The 20,457-nt window shown below is 38.2% G+C and overlaps 3 protein-coding genes across 4 annotated transcripts in view; 1 reads left to right on the top strand and 2 right to left on the bottom strand.

Moving 5' to 3' along the window:
• Positions 1-692: 692 nt before the first annotated feature.
• On the bottom strand, positions 693-13,540 carry LOC118403384 (aminopeptidase O-like). Its single transcript, XM_035802091.1, has 6 exons — positions 12,934-13,540; positions 11,808-11,994; positions 8,106-8,192; positions 6,155-6,294; positions 2,187-3,020; positions 693-1,255 (listed from the first exon to the last, which is right to left on the bottom strand). Exons 1-6 carry the CDS (start codon positions 13,506-13,508, stop codon positions 1,048-1,050), a joined length of 2,031 nt encoding a protein of 676 aa, XP_035657984.1. The 5' UTR covers positions 13,509-13,540; the 3' UTR covers positions 693-1,047.
• A 15-nt stretch (positions 13,541-13,555) lies between these two features.
• LOC118403512 overlaps positions 13,556-20,457 on the bottom strand; it is a 21,551-nt gene continuing 14,649 nt past the window's right edge. The window contains exons 2-4 of the mRNA XM_035802243.1: positions 14,560-16,139; positions 13,792-14,004; positions 13,556-13,589 (exon numbers count right to left, since the gene is read on the bottom strand). Coding sequence (XP_035658136.1) covers positions 13,556-13,589; positions 13,792-14,004; positions 14,560-16,118 — 1,806 coding nt within the window. The 5' untranslated portion in view covers positions 16,119-16,139. The remainder of the gene's footprint in view (positions 13,590-13,791; positions 14,005-14,559; positions 16,140-20,457) is intronic.
• LOC118403383 (leucine-rich repeat-containing protein 15-like) overlaps positions 17,849-20,457 on the top strand; it is a 5,957-nt gene continuing 3,348 nt past the window's right edge. The window contains exons 1-2 of one of the 2 annotated variants that reach the window (XM_035802089.1): positions 17,850-18,181; positions 20,058-20,158. The gene's annotated coding sequence lies outside the window, so the exon portion shown is untranslated. Of the gene's footprint in view, positions 18,182-20,057; positions 20,159-20,457 lie in introns of both variants that reach the window. The other variant, XM_035802090.1, reaches the window with a different exon arrangement.

The following is a 20,457-nucleotide window of genomic DNA, read 5'->3' as shown; positions in this document are numbered from 1 at the left end:
TCATATCATTTTCTAAAAATACTTAAAAAGAATAAAGTTTGAAGCTGTAAATACTACTACATACACTAACATTAGAGCAAAAAGTCTATATTTATATGTGTGCCATGAAATGTTTGCTTTATTTTTGTTATATTACCACATCATGTAAAGATATGAAAGACAAGCTGTATAAGCATTTTCCTCTATCACTTCATATTACCATATGAATAAACTTTGCAACCGAAGTAAAATGTGACACTGTGATTCTTGAAAGTTTTGTGGTGGTTTTATGTCAAAGCCTTTCATGGTTACTATTGTCATTATGTTTTCATAACTATACAATATGACTATAGAGCTACCATGAACTTAAAACTGCTAAATAATACTCTATTTTCTCCCACGAAATTCAATAATTTTGACCTTAAAAATATTTTACAGTTGTATTGGTTCCAGCATGTAAATATTACACCCTAAATAGTAACAGTAACTACTGTCAGACTATGACACCACACAAGTACAATTACAACGTTTGGTAACAAAAATACATAAACTTAATGATATATAACTTAACCCTGAATACACTGCATCCAATTCAGCAAATTCTACCCGTTTTGGCATTTACAGCATGATATTAAATTCTATACTAGTTACACCCCATTTGTTTATGAAGGTTAGACATCCAGGTATTAAACAATATTATAATATATTTATTATAAGACTTAGTAAAATTTCAATCTCTACAACAGTACTGGATTAAAAAAACGGAGATTTACTTTTAGACATTTTGAAGGACATCCATCACTCTTCCTCAGCGTCACTAGAATGAACTGGCAATAACTTCCTAAATACATGTATTGTTTTACCATTATGATAGGAAAATATACAAACACAATTGACGTTTGAATTAGGAAATTATAGTGGTTTAACTAGTTTTTTCTAGTTAGCTCTACTTGTACCAAATTGTTCTGCCAGTTTATTCTAGTGACGCTGAAGAAGAGTGATGTCACACGAAATGTCCAGAAGTAAATCTCCAGTTGTAGAGATCAAATTGTATTAAACCCCCATCCTTTAGTCATTTCCTTGTCCACCATAAAGCATCTCCTGTACAGCTTTCCTCAGACCCTCCTCCATTTCTGGAGACAGCATGTGGAATGTCTCCCTGGCCAGCTGCTGTTGCTGTGGCTGTTCATACATCATCAGTTCCCCATACAGATACACACCCATGGCCTGGTCCTCACACAGGAACTGTTGTACATCTTTGTACCCAGGACTGTAGCTAGAGACAACAAAAATGATATGATAGGCCACACTGACTTAATGTTATGGATGCTTTGATTTTCTCCTGTTCTCCAAAAAATTGTGGCCACATGTTACACAATAGTTTCAGATTTATCCTGAAGATAAGCATTTGGTAAACAAAAGAACAAGTGATAACTATAGTTTGTTGTACACAACCATTGAGTTAATACCTAGCCAACATTTCCATGACTGTTGGTCACCTTCCTCACACAGAGCAATACTAATCAGTAAGTGTTCCTTCCACTAACAGCTATGTACAAAAAGCAGCAATGTGCAGAATGCTGTTCTAATCATCATTGAGTTTAATTATACATACTGTAAACTGGATTTAATTTTTGCGTTTGCTGTAGCGCCATATGTACTGAAGTCACATACCGTAATGAAAAAATGTTTAGTGGTTTTGAGGTTGCAGTGAAGTGGCCACCGCGAAAACTGCGAACAAGAGCACAGCAAACATTTCTACATTAATTTTTACAGTGCATGCATAGTATACAGAAACACACACATCAAGGTTCATGAAGTAGGTTTAAGGTCAGTCATGTTTGGGACTGCATTCTTGACACTGCAGCAGTGACACCTAGCAGAACTGGTCAGCAATGCGTGAGGGAGGGTGACAGTCACCACAACATTGGCTTGTGTACAAAGAAGTTTGTTATCAGTGATTTACCAACCTGTTTAACTATTCAACAGTCAACACTAAATTTTACTTAACAGACTTACACATGGAGAACTACATTTTACAATTTCTATCAATATTGAGACATTATGTGTCAGATAAGGTGATAGCTTTAGGATTGTTGACATTGTTGCAATACATCTGGGGAAAGGTGCCTTCAAAATATCTTTAAAAATTCTTTAATAATTGTTGAGTGACAAAAGTTTCAAGTCAGTATATAGAAAAAAATTACCCATGTTTGATGACCAGTTCACACCACCGATGCCTGACGTCTGCATTACACCTGGACAGCCCGTAGTGTTTCTCCAACTGATGTAGCGTTTCCGTTGCCAAGGTCTTCATCTCAAGCAGCTCTTCCAGGAGGAGTACAAGCTGATCTTGTAAGAGCTCTTTCCCAGGTTCCATAGCTCTTGATTCATGTGCACTTACTCCCCCTTCATTTATGTGTGAGGTTGAAGGAAGGTCAATTCTAAGGGGTACATCTGATTGGCTATCAGGCGACTCAAGGTCTATTTGTTTATTTGGTATACTGTTTCCCATTGGTTGACGTTTAGTTTGGGGCGGAGTAATGTCTGAGTCTATCATATTGTCAGTGATGTCATGATTTCTTTTCCTGTCATTCACTAGAATATTTTTCTCAACCATGCTTTCTTCTTTATCACAAACCCCATCTAAACTCTGTCTCTGTCTTTTCTTTCTTTGCACAGAATTGTCTATTGGGTTTCGACTTCTTTTTCTCATCTTTCTAGCTTCTCTTTCACTCTGTCTGTTCTGCTTGTCGACATCTTTCCAATGCTTCAGAGTTTCCCTAACTTGCTTGACGAGTCTGTTGTTAGCATTGATGGGGTTTTTCTGTAGTTGTTTTGGTAGTCCTGGACAGTCCAGCCAGTCTTGGTAGATTCTCTCCACTGTAAGACCCTGGGAGCTAAGACATGGGAAGGTCTTGAAGACAAGGTTGAAGAAATCCTGAGAGAATATGAGGTTCATTCCGTGTCTAGGGAACTTTTGAACAAAACTCTTCAGCAAATAGTGAAATTGTTCAGCCCCGACTTTCTTGGTGAAATACCTGTGTGAAAAACATAAATTATAGCAATTGTCATACCAACTTGAAAAACACACAATTCATTGCAAAATGTACAAGAACTTGGTTCAAACTCCGGCCCACTGATTTTTATCAGGTCTACTTTTTTCAGACCTGTTTAAGAAGAACTAGAAAGGCCGACATTTGCTTGAGAGCAAATACAGCATATTTCAGCCATACCCCTTCCCACGCAACATTGGACTGTTCCAAATCACCCATGCGCAAAAATGGAACATCTTAACAGTACATTATCCCCCAAAGTGGACTAGTATTGTGAATTGATTCCAGGTCAAAACAGAGCTTGCTCAAGATGCCCCTGGCCCATATGGAAGAAGATAATCTTCCACAGGAGCCCCTATGCATGACTTATTGCTTTTTAAGTATATCGCGGCAGCTCCTATTTTTCCGAAAGTGAAAAAAAACACCGCATCTTCCATTCAGAAGATTTTCATCATGAAATTACATGAAGCCATTCAACAATTTCCTGTACAATAACTACGTCTAAGTACCGTTATCAGCTCCTAGTGATGTGTGTACATTTATTATTACATTGAACTTTTCTTTTATTCAAGTATGGCATGCGTTTGAATAATTATCAAGCAGGTGCAGGTACTGTGTACTCTCCGAGCAGAGGTTAGGTTCCGGCTGTTTTTTAACGTTTTTTTAGTCGTTTTTATCGGGCTTTCTATTTTGACCTACGACTAAAAAACGGTAAAAAACAGCCGGAGCCTAATAACCTCTGCTTGGAGAGTAGGTACTGTGTAGTAGAAGTGTTTTTTTTTTTTTTCAAGCTGAAAACTTAAATCTTCTTGTTTTGTATGAGCCATTGCATAAACGGAGCGTCTCAAATTTTTAAAGAATTTGTCGGTCTTTCGCTTCATTTCTTTTCTGAAAAATTCCAGGACCAACAACTTAACTTGATGTGGCTTTATCTATATATTTCATTTGCTTCTTTGTTAAGTATATCCTCCTGCATACCACTATTACTCGTAAATTGTTTTACTTTGTATGCAACAGCCATCGGGCGTAATCTTGTTGTGTTAGTGTTATAATTTCCTGCTCGTAGCGTGCGAGACCCGGAGGATGGGAGTTGCTACCTTGTTCGAGGGTTTCTTTTCGGGGGTCAGCGGTGATACCCTGGTACTGGGAGTGTTTTATTGGGCTAAAACTCTGGAAGTTTAAAGTTACTTACAATTTGAATGTACAAAGTTTACGTAATAAAAACGACAACAACACTAGAAGTACCTATATTTGCTCGGGAAAAAATACCTCACTTTTCTTTCCAGTACAGTGAGAGAAATGTTGCCACTATAGACATATGGCCACTATAGAAAAAATGCTGATCTATTGACAAAGAGAAATAAGTTACACATAATTTTAGTACGCACTGATCTTTATTCATTAAAAATTGCACATGTAAGCCAATTGTTTAGATTTACAGTTTAAATGATTATGACGAGAAATATTGATGAGAAAATAATCATTTTCGCCACTGTCAAACCTACGTATCAAAACTACCTTGGGTTAGTTGAGACCTACGTCTCAACTACCCCAAGGACTAACCCCTTCCAAAGTCAACTCTGTCAAAAATGATGGATATCGCCATATGCGGAATGTTGGTTAATTCAACGCCAAAGACTTGTATTGTAACGTTCAATGCATGCGTACCGTCCGCTACCACTCAAATGACCCTGTCTGAACTCCAAATCCTCGCAAACTACAATTTTAAACCGGGCACAGGGTGACATATGGCCACTGTAATGCTGTAATATGCATGTGTTTTTGTGATGAATATTAATTAGCATTCGCCTTCTCGGCGCTGATTGGCTGGCTCTTTAAATTCAATTAACTCTCCCCAAAGCGCAGGCTGCCGCAGGTGTGTGGGGTCATTGGAGTTCACGTACGGGAGGAGGCCGAAAGGAATCCAATTTCCCCTCAGAAAAGTACTGAAATTAAGCATTTTAAAGTAGTTTATGCCAAAAATTTTACATGGATCATTTTACCAACTATCTAATGCCTATCTACACCAAATTTCAGGTCATTCCATTGTAATACCAGGTACAGTGGGCCAAAATATACCGTTTTGGTCAAAACATTGCCTTTAAACCTCAATACAATCATTTTAGAGGCAGGTATGAAAAAAAAACTAAACGCAAACTGGCCAATTTTCCCGCATTTTCCGCCAAGTAACATTTACTCGATTGTCTCAACTAACCCTACCAAATTCAACTCTGCCGAAAATGATTGATATTGCCATGCGAAATGTTGGTTAATTCAACGACAAAGACTTGTATTCTAACGTTCAATGCATGCGTACCGTCTGCTACCACTCAAAATGACCCTGTCTGAACTCCAAATCCTTGCAAACTACAATTTTAAACCGGGCACAGGGTGACATATGGCCACTGTAATGCTGTAATATGCATGTGTTTCTGTCTGTATATACGGCATTAGAAGCCAGCTTATGAATATTAATTAGCATTCGCCTTCTCGGCGCTGATTGGCTGGCTCTTTAAATTCAATTAACTCTCCCCAAAGCGCAGGCTGCCGCAGGTGTGTGGGGTCACTGGAGTTCAAGGCAGGAGGCCGAAAGTAAACCAATCTCACCTCAAAAAAGTGCTGAAATTAAGCATTTCAAAGTAGTTTAGGACAAAAATTTTACTTGGATCATTTTACCAACTATCTAATGCCTATCTCTACCAAATTTCAGGCAATTCCACTGTAAGACCAGGGTACAGGGGGCCAAAATATACCGTTTTGGTCAAAACGTGACCTTTAAACCTCAATAAAATCATTCAAGAGGCAGATATGACAAAAATGAGAAAAAAGCATCAAGGTATTGGCTCACTCTACCCTTGTGCCAAATTTTAGATCATTCGGTCCAGGAATGGCGGAGATGAATCACTTTGAAGATTTGACAGGAGAAAGAAAGAAAGAAAGAAAGAAACATTACGAATACAATATATTTCACCATACTATGTATGGCTGAAATATAAAAATACGGTTTGGCACCAGTACAGTGTACTGGAACCCACCCCTAAAAGTCATGTATCAATGGCGAAAACTAGAAGATGAAACAAAATACACAAAAATGATGTTATACAAATGTATGAACCTACCTGAGGAGAAAGTAGCCCTTGAGGTAGTGCACTTGTGTGAAAAGTTTGTCTGTGTTGAGGGCGTTGGTGACGTACACTGTCCCCTCCCCCTGGTGGAACCCCTGCCCTGATGCACTGGGCCTTAACGTCTGCAGTTCCTCCTGTATTATATATATACATATAATTATGTACAATGTAGATCTGTATATTACTGTAAATGCAGAAATGTTTGCGGTGGATTAATGATCGCGGTTTTCGTGGTGACCATTTCACCGCGAACTTAAAACCACCGCGAACATTTTTCTATTACGGTATTAGACTGCAGTCTATGGTGTTACCGCGAACTTAAATCCACCGCGAAAAGTCCATTTTCCTGCTACCGCGAAATTAAATCCCCGCGAACTTAAATGCATTTACAGTATGTACATCAGTATTCTAACCAGCCTGAAATTTTTTTCTGTCCCCTGGATTTTGATTGGGAAATTTGCTGGTGCATGCTCTCAGGGAATATTTGTTTGAAATCTAGGCCCTGACTGAAATGCAATTTCTTCTATTTTGAAGGGCAAATTTTGCTGGTAGACTCAGCTTGGTTCCATTAATATCTTAACATGCCCATTTTGTTCATCACAGAGGACGGAATGGGTAAACTTTTTGTCCGTACCCAGCGTAAAAATTGCATCAAAGGATGGAAGGATGGATGCTGGCTAGAACCTTGATCTACAAGTTAAAATATGCACTTCAAAACAATAAACATTTACATGTATACGCAGTCTGATAAACACTAAATTCACTAAAATTATTTTGCCCATTGGTCTTTCCTTGGTGCTGAAATACTTTCAGACGATTGACTCTACATTTGTGTGCACATGTATGACTCAAAACAACTCACGAACTGTACACTACCAAAAATGATTTTTTCTTATTTTGCTTACCCCATGGACAATTCTTATATGAAGAAAAACATTCTTGCAGGAAGAAAATTGAGAATAAAATTCAAGCAAAACGAGAAACAACAATTTTTTTAGACATTTAAGCAAAATCTTCTTATTTTTCTTACAATACAAGAAAAAAATTCTACAAATTCTTGTTTTTTTCTAACAAGATTCAACTCTTAAGAAATACAAGAATTTTTTTTTTCCTGGAAGATACATTTTCTGTGAGGAAGCAAAACAAGATAAACAAGAAAAAGCATTTTAAGAAATACAAGAAAACAAATCTCAAATTTTCTCAAAAACTTGACAAGCAAAAATTTGCTTGCCCCATGGACAAGCACATTTTTCTAAGATTTCTTGTGGACAGAATAATTTTCTTCCTGGAAGACAAATTTTCTGTGAGGAAGCAAAACAAGATAAACAAGAAAAAGCGTTTTTGGTAGTGTAGGCTACTTATTTCAGCTTCTATCCTGATGTTTAACATGTATTTGTACTGATAAACTGATTTTAAAAAGTTATATTGGGTTGTCTCTAAGAATGCTAAAATGTTGGCAATGTTCGACAAAAAAGAAAGACCAACCAAGTCACGTTCTTAGTCTTAGGATGGGACATAAGCTATGGTCCATTGTTGATTGTGCTTTTCACAAAGAGTTAGGAGAATATCCTCAGCACAATGAATCTGTATACTGTACACAGCATCTGTTTTCTCTGTCACAACAGTTGAAGATCATCTCTTTAGATAGCTAAGGTGGATCAATATCACTAATGTTCTGAATAAAAGGCATTGTTTGAAGACTGAAATTATGTTTATGTGGCTTTGAATGGTAATATTTACAGGTTTGTGAGTCAGAGCAAACTACTACTATTGCCTACTACTTACATTTTGTATTACATGTACTAGGTAGTATACGATACATATTACATGACTTGTACTATTCTATAAAGATCTTAATCCTAAGAATTGTCTTAGAATAAGATTGTACCTTTTATCTCCCCCTCCTACCATTAGTCATCTTACCTAGAACATAAACATGTAATACCTCTGTGTTGTCCAGCTCAGCAGCCAGTAGCCGGTATCGGATGCAGGAACGAAGGTCAGAGTACTCTTGGCTCTCCTTCTCTGTCCACTGCAAATGAAAAGAGAGATTATACTACTTAAAAAGTATCACCATGATACTGTGACGATAGACTAAGTATAGAACATCAAAAAGAAATCTATTGCAACCATCTATGTTTCAACTTAAGAGTCAAAAATCAGAATATCCTGGCTTATAAATACACATACATTACATACAAGTCTTATAACTGCATGGTGAAAAACCCAGATTGCAACTGTCCCAATATTCGGCAAGTGTTCATTTTGATGTAATGGTTAAGGTGTTTGTCCCAGAAACCAGAGGTCCTGGGTATGAATCCCCTGACATGCCACTGATGTTGTGCCCTTGGGAAAGGCACTTAACATGTAAGACTTTCCTCACTCCACCCAATGCATAAAAATGGGTACCTGACTTCAGTTTGGAAGACAAAAGTTGAGAAATCCCCACGGTTCTGTTCTTGGCTGCCCCCCACCCGTGTCCAACAGCACGGTAGAAACCTACGCAACTCTGGACAGTACCAGCAGCCTTCTGGGTCAAAGCGCTACAGGTCAAGCGCCATCCCGGCCATGGTGGAAACACTTAACGGACTCTAACTGAACTTTACTCCTCAGTCACACGTTGTCTTGTCGAAGTTTTAAAAGTCTATATAAAGTCTAAGTCTGTAAATAGTGGAATTCTTTGAACATAACAAATTCGTATTACTTCGATATTGTATTTTAACCAGTATCTACTGACCCATTGTTTTAACGTTGTGCATAAAATTTTCTAATCGATGTATTTTGAATGGAACATGATTGTAATGCCCTCGCAATTCAGCCTCTTAGGCTGCCAGGAGGACTATTATGCTTTAAGTTATTGCTTAATAAACCAGTCTACAAAAGACTGAAAGAAGAGGGATAGGCTCCACCTTCCAATACCATGCTCTAAACAAAATGCTCTAAACACTCCTACAGCCTCATAAACTAATTGGAACTGACTTTTACCCTCTATTCTAAGACATACATGTACAAAATGTAAGTGCAGAATGAAAAAAAAAAAGATTATTATGGTCATTCAAATAAATGTTGAAACCCAGTCAAGGTACACTCAATTCACTTACTGTTATTTTGCCCATTGGTCTTTCCTTGGTGCTGAAATACTTTCAGATGATTTAGTTTATGTTTGTGTACACATGTATGACTAAAAAAACTCACAAATTCTAGACCATTTGTTTTAGCTTCTACTCTGATGTTTAGGGTTTCAAAGAGAATCATATTTGTATGATTTGAGCTGGAAATCTTTCAGTTAGTGGCATTTAGGAACTGTTGAAATTGGCAGAAGTAAAATTCAGACAATATCTTATTTTGAAAAGACATAACTAAAGAATTGATCTTGCAGAAACATTTTGAAAATTGCTACAGTAACTGTAACTCTAGATGTTTGCTGTGGTTTCATTATCTCTATGAAAATGGAGATATTGTTTTGGGTGTGTCTGTCTGTGTGTATGTCTGCATGTCTGTGTGTGTTTGTGTGTCCAGATTTTTGTAGTCAGTATAACTCTTAGAACCTCTTGGTGGATTACCATGAGATTTAATATGTATGTAGGTGTTAGGAAGACAAAGATCAAGGTTGACTTTTGGGCCACCTAGTATGTGACCTTGGTACTACACCAGGACTTCCATGTTTTATCTTTTGACCGGGACATGCTATAGTCTTGATTTTTTGGTTGCAGATAGCTTGTGATAAAAGGAAAAAGTGGTGTATTGTTTGGGCCTTCTAGCTTTTTCAGTTTTTGTTTTGACTTCTCTACCAAGAAATCATGTCTTTTTTGTGATATCAACCTAGATATGGTGGTGTGCAACCTAGAGTACAAATCTATTATGTACTAACAGTACTAAGATATTAGGCCACACCAATTTAATTTCTTGGTTCACAGATTTTTTCATAAAAAATATGGAGCGAGAGGGCGAAATAAAAATAAAAATTGTAAAATGGTTGGGTTAAAGGTAACGGCTAATCCAAAACATAAAGAAAAAAAGTTTTCAGCTTGAAAAAAGTACAAAAACACTATTTTTGTACAGTAACAGCACCTGTACCCACACTTTAAGGAGCTTATAATATAAAGGCCAATTTGCTACACCAGAAAGTTGGTGAATGGTTTCATTAATGGTGAAAATTTGCTGAGTAGTAATTTTTATTTTTATTTCCAAAAAATAGGAGCGAGCAAATCCGTGAACCAAGAAATTAAATTGGTGTGGCCTTACAGGCATTTTGTAAGGTCACTTGATAACCAACTGTGCTGCAGGGCAGTTACAAGTCATGCACACCTGAAACCTGTTTACTAAATAATCACATGCCAAGCATATCTTTGGACACTAGAAACATAGCTATGACCCAAAGTCATTTTTGGGTCATGCATTGTATGTTATTTTATTGTTAACAAATAAAGATGATACAGTATTACCCTTTTAAACAGCTGCTTTTTTGTATGTACTTCGATAAATGTAACAAAGGAAGATTTAAATCAAGCGTTAGAATTTTGTTGCCGTTGCATAGTGAAACTCGATACTCCGTGGAAGCCAAGAGGCTCGGATACGAGCTGTCCCTCACTCATTTGAATGGATATTGGGAGAGTTTTGGTAAACAAGCCAGGGCTCGAAATACTTTTTTCTGCATACCTGCAATGGTGCAGGTAACGTTGAAAATTACCTGCACCAGACAAATTTTACCTGCACCACTCTGAATTTAGGAAGTATGGATCATACTAAAATTCTTTAGGAACCATAATGCAATGCTATTTTTTTTCCTTTTATACTTCATAGGTAGTAACATTCAATGCAGCTAATAACAATCCACATACACTTACATCATATGACATTAATGTATAAAACCCAATACATGGACCAGTGCAGGTTAGGTGCAGGTAGACACCAGAAATACCTGCACAGCTCCAATTTTACCTGCACTAACCTGCATATGCAGGTGGTATTTCGAGCCCTGCAAGCACAGTTCGACCCTTCCATTTTTTACTGTCACCTTAGCATCGTCCATACTGAACTTACTGGGTACCCATGCTTGAGAGGAGCCAAAGGGAAGTTTAAGAACCCACCTCATTTAGAAATAAGTGTTGGGGTCCATCCTGGTGTGAGTGGATCAAATAAATCAGTTTTAACATCCAGCTAGTACTGCCCAGTGCAAATATGGCCTGGTGTGTTATACCCTGAGGCAGTGAATTTACTGGGTATGCGATATATATAGAGAATACAACACGATGTATTCCGTATCACCCGCGGGAGGGCTGGGCCCGAGAGTGATGCGGAACACACCGTGTTGTATTTTATTTAATATGTCATACCCACCTGAGAAAAGACGTTCGATGCCAAATGTACCAGAAGTTGAGAAAATTTGGTGCACTCGAACAAAATTACTGTAACAGTTACAACAGCAATTCCAATGTCCAAGTCAGTTACTAAAATTTTTGACCGCAACGTACTTGGCGTGTGCAGAGCAAATATTTGATGGAAGCCTAAAAGTATGTAGCTTTCTATCACCCGGTTCAGAACACCCGTATCAAACGTTATCGAGGCCCAGGTATTAAACAATAACACTTACCCCCATAGCCTTAGCATGGATACAGTCCTCCAGGTATGATACAATAACACTTACCCCCATAGCCTTAGCATGGATACAGTCCTCCAGGTATGTGGCAAACCCCTCGCTGATCCATTCCTCCGTCCAGTCACGCGAGCCAATCAGCAGGCCGAACCAGGAGTGAGCGATCTCGTGCGCCAGACGCAAGCACATGCTGCCGTCCCCCGCTAGCAGAGACTGCGACACCAACATCAGATGGGGACTGAAAAATCAGGAAAATTTGTATGGCAAGTTTTAGCTCTTTTGTGAATGGTAGGTTAAATTCAAGTCATAAGAAGACAAATTGAATCATGCCGCCATCCCCTAGGCCAGCTAGCAGGGACTGAGACACCAACATCAGATGGGGACTGAAAAATCAGGAAAATTTGTATGGCTAGTTTTAGCTCTTTGTGTGACTGGTTGGTTAAATTCAAGTCATAAGAAGACAAATTGAATCATGCCGCCATCCCCTAGGCCAGCTAGCAGGGACTGAGACACCAACATCAGATGGGGACTGAAAAATCAGGAAAATTTGTAAGGCAAATTTTAACTATTATCTTGAATGGGTTCAACTCTAGTCATAAGAAGACAAGTTGAAACATTAACACTTATCAGGAATCATATGCATAAAAAAGCTAGAACTTAACAGATGCATTGTTTACATGCCATTTATTTTCAATATTCCTCTACCATTGAAAAACAAATCTAACTAAAATGTTAAAAACAATGTAGCCAGGATAAAAGGTAATATTATACAATTGTATATATACAAATTGTACAAAGAATATAAAATCAAAGAATATCAAAAGAGAAAAAAAACAAAAGTCCTTCAAAGACAACTATACCTATACTATAGTTTCAAGCCTTAGCAATACAAAATGTTCTCAACTACATTAACATGGTCTGGCCTAATCTTTCATTCAAACATACTCATACATGCACATGTATATATATATGTAAAGCGACCAACCCCTCCAGCTCTGTCCTGCCACTTGCTACATGTAAATGACATTGTGTAATTGAGGGTGAATGCTACTTTACCAGTAAGTATGGTGACAACGGTGTACTTCAGGTCATTGACCTTTATATTATTTGTTTGGAATGGAAGAAGAAATGAATCAAAATTAGCATGTAAAAAAAAAAACTGTTAACAAAGGCTCACCTGGCCAACCCCAGACTTGCAAAGCATCTTGGGACCATCAGCACATCCAGCCTAGGGAGAGGGTGAGGTCCCAGAACATCATAGGCAGCAGACAGATACTTCTCTATCAAGGGGAGGAACTCTCTTCCTGCCTGTTGTACATATACGGAGGGGGCAAACACTCTGTAGGGAATGACTCTGACATGGTCGGGTTTACAACATGAACTCTGGTCACGACTGTAGTCCTCTTGCTGACAGACTTGTTCTTTGATTCGACTTATATGGTCCTTACCAGCACATACATGATGACAGACACTTTGTTTTGCTAGCTCATTAGTCACTTGCACAGAAGGTAACATCGGTGGTTTGATACTTCTTTCCACATGCCATGTTGTGTCATCTGCATCGAGCTGTTGTTGTCGGACAACCTCGCCAAATTTCTGAACAACCAGGTCAGGTTGTGATTGTGCATTTGCTGAATGAAGAGCAGGTTGTAGGAAATGATTATGTTCTTGTGTAACAGTTGTATTTTCCTCTGATGAAGCTTGGAGCCAGTGGCCAACAGCAAGGGCCAGTGTGGAACATGGCATCGGCATGGTCACGTAGAAATAGTGGTGGTCTCTTGTAGTTACTTCTGTGCCAGTTACTTCTGTAGTTGCTTCTGTGCCAGCTTGTTGCTGAGCAACATCACATTGCTTAGCAACTAATGCTGCAACTTCCTGCATTTGCACACTTTTATTGAAAGATGATGATATATTGGAAATGTTCAGATAAGGGTCCTTGGAAACAAATTCTACATCCTGAGTTAGGTCTGTCTGTATGACAGCTGAAATTCCTGTATGATCTGGTTGCTTATAATTAGTGACAGCATCTGGTTGCTTATTGACAGCATCTGGTTGCTTAGTGACAGCATCTGGTTGCCAAGCAACAGCCTCTCGTTGCCATGGCACCCCAGGCTCCTCCCCACTCATGAGGACCGTGGCACCATGTGGGGCATGGACAACAGCCTGCCAGGTTGCCATAGTGAGGAAGTCATGACAGGGGAAGAGGGAGCGGTTGTTGATGCAGGAACCTTGGGTGAACATGCAAGGCCTGTGGAGAAAAAAACAACTGTTACTTTACATGACATTGTGCAAATTCAATCTATAACTTTTGAAGAAACAAATGTTGCATTGTACCTTTATCCATTGATAAACTTTCCAAGTGCTTTAGGCCATACTAATTTAATTTCTTGGTTCCAGGAAGTTTCCTAGAGGACACAAAGCTAAAGGGTTAAGGGAGGAACACTTGAATTTGTATTCACCCCATAAAACTGAGTCACCATTGCACAAACCTGGTCCTCAGGCTTCATTATCATTATAAATGTTTCTCCAGTTAAATTTTTTTTTTTTAAATTTTAAAATCTGAAAACAAAAAACATCAAATTGGTGTGGCCTTATGATTCAAAATAAAAGCACCTAGCATATAACGTAAAAATTGGAGATTTGAAATTTACAACAGAATAAAGGTGTACCAAGATCATGAATTACTTGACAAATGTGCAATTATAACATCTCACACCTTACCTCCATATAACTGCATTACTCTAATACAGTACATGTAGAATATGATGTAAAACTCAGACAATAAGTGTATATCATAACCTACTTCCCATCCTGGTCTGTAACCCATGTGAGGGACCGCCCCTCGGGGGTGGTTCTGTACTTGATGCGCACCACCCTGGGGAAGGTCTCCCTGTCCCTGACCCCCTCCCTCCAGATACGCACACACCAGGGGTCCACTCTGTGATGCAGGGGTCTTCCCGATGAACAGTTGTGGATTCCCATAAAAGTAGCGAACACCTCTTTGGCTTCCTCCTTGCTTGCAGTAGGATTGAGTTCTGGAATATAGCATTCCCTTTTGAAATCCTCTTCACATATGTCAAAATTTTTCTCAGATTGTTCATCCCTTGCCACATCTTCACCATTGCTGCCGAATTCTAATCTTAAAGTCTGTTGCAAAACGGATTTCTTTGATTCTAAATAGTCATGATCATTGTGAAATTCTGCTGTAGTTGCTGTATTTTTTCCAGGTGTAGCGGTAAATGTGGTGGTTCTGCAATTTTCGACACAGCTCTGTGCACTGTTGTAATTGTTACAGTAGGTATGATCAATATGCCTTTCTGGATTCTGTAAACTCTCATCATTATGTGATAAGTTTGCCTTTCTCTCTTGTGCCAGATTTTGCTTTGAATCTGTCATAAGTTTTGAGAATATGTCAAAAGTGTCCTGCCTACCATTGCATGAATTGTAGCCATCTTCCCGTTCCAACACATTGCTTTGTGTAGCCTCAGAATATTTTTTACTTGACGACTTAAGAATAGCGTTACTCTCTATTCTCCCAGCTTTCCTTTTTATCTCATCTTGAGTAAAGAGGACCTCTTCAACATGCAGAATTTCAATATCACAGCAGTCAAGAATCAACTGAAAGTCCCCATGAGTTTTGCTATCTGACTGAGTGCAACAATCCTTGACTTTACTTGACTCAACAGCGGCTGTATCAAAAGAATCCAGATTACACGATCCGAGTGAAACATTGTTAAGTGTTTCAACACTAGTGCCTACTTGGTCAACTGAACTAGTACCAACACCTTCGAATTCTGTCCTTGCATCGGGTTCTGTGCCTGAAACTTTCTCGCTTCTGCTTGTTTCTTTCTCTGGTTTAGAGCTGGAGTCGAAAAAGCTGTTACCATTGGATACAGGTGTGTTCCCTTCAAGTTCAAATTCAAGTTTGAAGCCACTAGAACCTGCAGGATCTTTGTTTTTTTCACAATTGCTACAGTCTTCTTCTTGGGCTTTGTCGCCTTCTTGGCGGGCGCCGTTTTCTTGGCGGCCTTTTTTGTCTGAGTCTTTTTGGTGGCAGCTTTCTTGGCAGCAGGTTTCTTGGCCAGAGACTTCTTTGTAGACTTCTTGGCCGCTGGCTTCTTGGTTGACGTCTTGGGGGCAGCAGCCTTCATAACTCTCCTTTTCACATTTGTGTGCATTTGAAACTTTCTTGACAACGAAATCTGTGCCGTGTATCTGTCTATAGGAAGGTTTGAGAAATAGTGTGATGATTCCGTTGATGACCTTTTGGTCCATGTCAACATCAAGGTCAAGGATGAAGTGGTGTGCGGTGATCTCATGGCTGTTACCCATCAAGGGAAGGTCATTACCAAGTTCTCTCATTCTTCTTCACGATGTGGACTTCTATTAAGAGAAAGGAAATAATTATAGTTATTGTAAAGTTTACACAATCATGAAAGATAGCAATGTCAATCTATCATCAGTTCTAACTTAATTTCTTCAGCACAAACATGAAAGGTCTCAGACTGTGTTTACAAAATACAGAGAGAACTTTTTTGCACGACATTTGTACATGGTACAATGTATGGCAACTACTAAATATACAAAGTATTTTAATACATAATATTATTTCAAATTTTAGACCTTTGATTCAATTCAAGAAATTATCTATCTAACCAAAAAAGGGATATTTCATTAGATTCATTTTGATTCATCTTCATTTTGAATGACTGGAAGCTATAACTGGTTATACACTCTCCTTTGTCCCTTTCTGGGACATACCTCACACAGTGTATTACATTCAATTCTTTTTCTCCCATCAGCAAACTTGTGAAAAAATGGTGAAGAGAGCCATGTGTTTTCTAGAACACATTTTCTTCTCATCCCTGCCTACACTATGAACCTCAGCTTAACACTGTTCCCCTAAATGAAGACACTGACATGTACATCCCCTATAGCTACTTGTTTCCTCGACATTGTTGGTTTGATGGGTTTGCCATGATTGCATGAGCCTATAAATTATACACAATATACACATTGTAACCAGACACTGTTATATACAATGTACATTGTAACCAGACACTATATACATACAGCTAGCTGAAATGTCTAACATACTGGAGTCGCATGCTACCACTTTGAAGCTATTTTGAGACCAATATATTATTAAACTTTATTTAGGGGGAGGGGGGCAAAACTAAGCCATGTGCGATACCTTCAAAATACCTCTGATGTGTTTATGTATCCAAGCAACCATACGAGCAGTTATATAACGAATCAGGTACGTACTGTATATGGAAGTTTACAGGACTTTAGTTCATAATTATAAAAGGAAAAGGACTTTTTCACGGTGTTGCTTGAAAGAACCATATTGACGCAAAACACATGTAGTACGCAATGCACAGTAAAAATTTCATGATTTACAGTAAAACAAAAACAAAAAGATATACGTGAACAGTTACATGTACCCTTCTATCCAATTTGCACCGATAATATTTGTTTCATTCTGTACTAGTCTGATGAAGTTGATAGATATGCCGAAACGTTTACGTAAGAATTAAAAGAGAGTTGTGACACGAAGAAGACTGTTCGAAAAATACAGGCATCAATTTTTCTAATAGCTGGGAGGGGTCTTCTTCCATTGTGATGATGTGATATATGTGCTGATGTCTGCTTGAGATTTCATTGTTACTCTCCATAATTTAAGTTATGTCAATTACACAAAAGGTTCATGCAAAATTCAATATTCATTCAGCTCTAAAAGCCCCAACAAAGGTCAAACTATGATCATTGTTAGAAGTTAATCCACATAATGTCAAAATACAGTCTTATTCACATTCAGATTAACCTCAATTTTACACCTGAGAAACATAATCTTTTACTAAAAGTTTTAGCCATTGTGTCTCTGGCATAATTAACTTTTATATAGAAGACATGTGTATATTTTAATATTCAGGCCTGGTTTCTATCAATTTTTCATTACTGTAAATGTTGTTTTTTTTGTTTGTTTATAATTTGGTTGGAACATGTACATCAACAATTACTAGCAGGTTATTTTGGACTAAAGCATGGGAAAAAAACATTTGATACGAATCACATCATGAGACTGTATTGTGTGTTTTCAAGCACTACCCATTGTTGCGATGTCTCTAACATGCCAATACTTATTGACCACTGGGTGTAAAATTACATACGAACATAAATCTCCTTGCGTGTCCCAGTGAAAAGGGAGTGTATTCAAAGTATGCACCCTTAAGGCTAAATTGTTGTTTAATATGCAGATTAGTCCATTGTTGTTGTCTACAGAGAACAGATAACAACATACAAAGACACAGAGAATGCCGGTGTCATCACAAAATACGGCTCCAACGAAGACTGTCTTCTGAAAAGTTAAGGTCTTGCAAAGTTCTAGTATTTGCTTGAAGCCAGGTGAATCTTGCAAATTGGTGAGTCTTGAACTCTTTATTTATATCCGATTCTTCCGTTACTAGGAAAAGGGTACTGAATTCCTAGCACTGCACATTCTATCAAATTATGATATAGTTATTGCCACAATGTCATGTTCATATCAGTACGTAGCTACAAAATCAATGTCCCTCTAATAATAAACTTTCCATACCTAATAGTATATGTATGTAACATTGTGATATACCTGCGGAAAGATTTGAAAGAGAAATGCTAAAAAGGGTCTGTTTTCTGCCCATCCCTTTGTTCAAAAGATCCTACCAGTCTGAGAGTACAAAAAAAGTCTGAAATAGATGAACTGTGTTTATAACTGAATCAGTGCCATAGCACATACATGTACTATAGGCACCTAATATACTATAAAGTTGCAATCACACCTTTTGCATCGCTCACCCACCATGCTCGCTACTGGAAAAGGTTGCAGTCTTTTGATACAGAACGTCAAGTTGTGGTCTACTGTTCTGTGTGCTTGTCGAATTTCCTCAGTACAATGAACCTGTAAATACTGTACACAGTGTCTAATAGTGTCTTCTCTCTGTCACATCCAGTCAAAGTACTGTAAATGTTTTTAAGTTTGCAGGGATTTAATTTTGCGGTAGCGGGAAAAAGGACTTTTCGCGGTGGATTTAAGTTCGCGGTAACACCATAGACTGCAATCTAATATCATAATAGAAAAATGTTCGCGGTGGTTTTAAATTCGCGGTGAAGTGGTCACTGCGAAAACCGTGAACATTAATCCACCGCAAACATTTCTGCATTTACAGTATTATCTCTTCAGTGAGCTAATAACTGGATTAACATCACTTCAATCACACATCGACCAGCAGTCAGAAAGCCTCAGATCTTTCTTATCTTTTGATTGGCTTATGATGATGTACTTATAATTGCAAAGTAAATGAAGCTGTAAGGTCAGTAAGGTCTCCCAATCATCGCTTTGTGACAGTTTCAGCCAAAGGCAATGTCAGACTATCATGCTAAGTATACTAGACACTTACACTAACAGTTACAATCATGCCTTTTGCGTCGCTCACACACCATGTACTCTACTGGAAAGTCCTTGAAATGGCACGTCAAGCCGTGGTCTACGTAAAACTATATATACTGTTCCGTGTTCTTGTCGAATTTCCCTTAGCTAGTACAATCATAGTGTATTCTCAAAGTGTCACTTTGAGAATACCAGTCAAAGTATTAACTCTTCAGTGAACTGAACTGGATTTACATCACTTTTAATCACAAATTAAGCAGTCAGAAAGCCTCCAAACTTTCTTATCTTATGCTTGGCTTATGTTGATGTACTTATAATTGCAAAGTAAATGAAGCTATTAGGTCAGTAAGGTCTCCCAATCATCCCTTTGTGACAGTTTCAGCCAAAGGCAATGTCAGACTATCATGCTAACTATACTAGACACTTACACCAGCAGTTACAATCATGCCTTTTGCGTCGCTCACACACCATGTACTCTACTAGCTACTGGAAAGTCCTTGAAATGGCACGTCAAGCCGTGGTCTACGTATATATACTGTTCTGTGTTCTTGTCGAATTTCCCTTAGCTACATGTAAGTACAATGATAGTGTATTCTCAAAGTGTCACTTCCAGTCAAAGTATTTAACTCTTCAGTGTTCGAACTGAATTGAATTAACATCACTTCCATTCACAAATTAAGCAGTCAGAAAGCCTCCAAACTTTCTTATCTTATGCTTGGCTTATGTTGTTGTTATTGCAAAGTAAATGCAAGCTGTGAGGTCAATAAATTTAGGTCTCCCATTCACTTCGTGACAGTTTCTGCCAAAGGCAATGTCAGTATGACATGCTAAGTACCTAGTCCAACCACATAGTACTACTTGTTTTCTGACAGTTGTTCAACCCAAAGCTGATCGAGGACAAGACACTGACTGTGTGGCTTACAAACATCTTACATCTTAAATACACAGGGCTATCGACTGTTTGTACAACACGGTTAGTGTTTCTTCTTTATTTGCACTTGTATGACAGGCTAATATTGTGTTGACGTACTCAGAATAGGTCCAATGAAAGGGTAGTGCAAGCTATCTGTGCATGACTTGGATCACACGGCTATGTGCACTTTGACACATTGTACAGTAATTTATAATAACGACTGCGCCAACCCAGGGTAGTGCTACGCTTAAGTTTACAAATACAAGAGGCAAACAGCTTAGTACATAATACGAGAATGGTTATTACAATAACTATATTATATATGTCACAGTAGAGATCACTAGAACACTATATATACA

The sequence above is a fragment of the Branchiostoma floridae genome, chromosome 16 (assembly GCF_000003815.2).
Source record: "Branchiostoma floridae strain S238N-H82 chromosome 16, Bfl_VNyyK, whole genome shotgun sequence".
Classification (NCBI taxonomy): Eukaryota; Metazoa; Chordata; class Leptocardii; order Amphioxiformes; family Branchiostomatidae; genus Branchiostoma; species Branchiostoma floridae.
This window is presented reverse-complemented; position numbering and strand designations above follow the sequence as displayed.